At 61.8% G+C, this 1,273-nt stretch overlaps 1 protein-coding gene across 1 annotated transcript; it reads right to left on the bottom strand.

The window, feature by feature from the left end:
• Nucleotides 1-222: 222 nt before the first annotated feature.
• Nucleotides 223-1,272, bottom strand: Tsp_14032 (conserved hypothetical protein). Its single transcript, XM_003368529.1, has one exon. The coding sequence runs from the start codon at nucleotides 1,270-1,272 to the stop codon at nucleotides 223-225; it is 1,050 nt and encodes a 349-aa protein (XP_003368577.1).
• Nucleotide 1,273: the final 1 nt, after the last annotated feature.

Raw genomic sequence — 1,273 nt, 5'->3', positions numbered from 1 at the left:
TTTCCACGCCCTTTGATTATGCTGACTGCCGTCGCCCGCTAATGGCGCACTCGCATTGTCTCGCGAGAACGACGAATGATCGAGGCCGCAGCACAGGGTCTCTCTGACCCCGACTCAGAGCCGCCAGACGCACCAGATAGCGATCTGGCCGCACGATGCGCGGGTATTGTTCTTGGCCTACCCGCGACTTCTGGGCACCAGCCCTTGGCCAGGTCACACCGACTAGGTCGGTGTTGTTCCGTCCGGAACATCCTCCCCCCCGGATGGGAGAGTCACTCTCCCATCACTAACCTCGCCCGGTTTTCCGGGAGGGCATCTGGACATCCCGTCAACTTCCTCGCGAACGGTGGACGGTTCCGCCACTACTCCGGGCTTGCGATGCAAACGCCGACGGTCCTCCTTGTGATCCCACGTCGGAGCGTTCGTCCATGGTCTGCCTTCCTTGTGGCTTCGCTTCCAATGCAGTAGCCGTGTGCCATGGTGATGCTTCGCTCTCCAATGACGCCACCATGTGGCCATCAACCGCTGATGGCAACACCAATCTCTCTCCTGACGTGGGTGCCTTCGTGTACATAGGCCGGTCGTTGCGTGACGGCAACCCGGCCTTCTGTGCTTCGGCTGCCCGCAGCCTCGATCCTCGCGCCTCATGCGCTCCGTTGGGATCCAACCGCGTTGCTCGATCGCGTTTAACGATCGACGTACCTCTGTGTGCAGCGCTCCCCAGTGCACGGGGCAGATTCGGGTCTCTGTCCACACGTGCCTCCCTGGAGGCCCTGCCGGGTGACCCGTGGACCCCGGCGTGTCCTGATTCTGATCTCTTACCAGCGGTTTCCGAGTTACTTCAGTCCGGTTAGCGTCCTCGTGTTTGCACTTTGCCGACGGGTGCCTGCTGGCGAAGCGCCGACCGTGCACGCTGGTTTGCCACACTCCCGCTGCATTCCCTTTGATCGTTGAATGCCTGGGGTCAGCGGCGTCGTCCGTCGTCGACGCCAATTCTGACTGTCCTGGTGGGCTCTGTCCCACTTGCGACAACCGTGTGGTCCTTCCCGAGCCCTCAAAACTGCGCCGCCGAGCTTGTAGTGGCTCGGCTGGCCATCCGGGTCCCTGCAGCCAGGGTTTCCCGGTTATCCACTTCTTCAAGCCTCGCTCCCCAGCGAGCTGTCGACTGGTCCGTTGGACGACGTTATGGAGGCTTCGTTGCCCTGAGTGTCGCGGGAGACTGACCTGACTCTTCTCTGCGCTAGACGTCGAGGTCTCCTCGCGCTTCTCCATA

Source organism: Trichinella spiralis, assembly GCF_000181795.1.
Source record: "Trichinella spiralis strain ISS 195 chromosome Unknown Scfld2318, whole genome shotgun sequence".
In the NCBI taxonomy this organism is placed as follows: domain Eukaryota; kingdom Metazoa; phylum Nematoda; class Enoplea; order Trichinellida; family Trichinellidae; genus Trichinella; species Trichinella spiralis.
The sequence above is the reverse complement of the archived record's forward strand: the minus strand, read 5'-3'. Positions and strand labels throughout refer to the sequence as shown.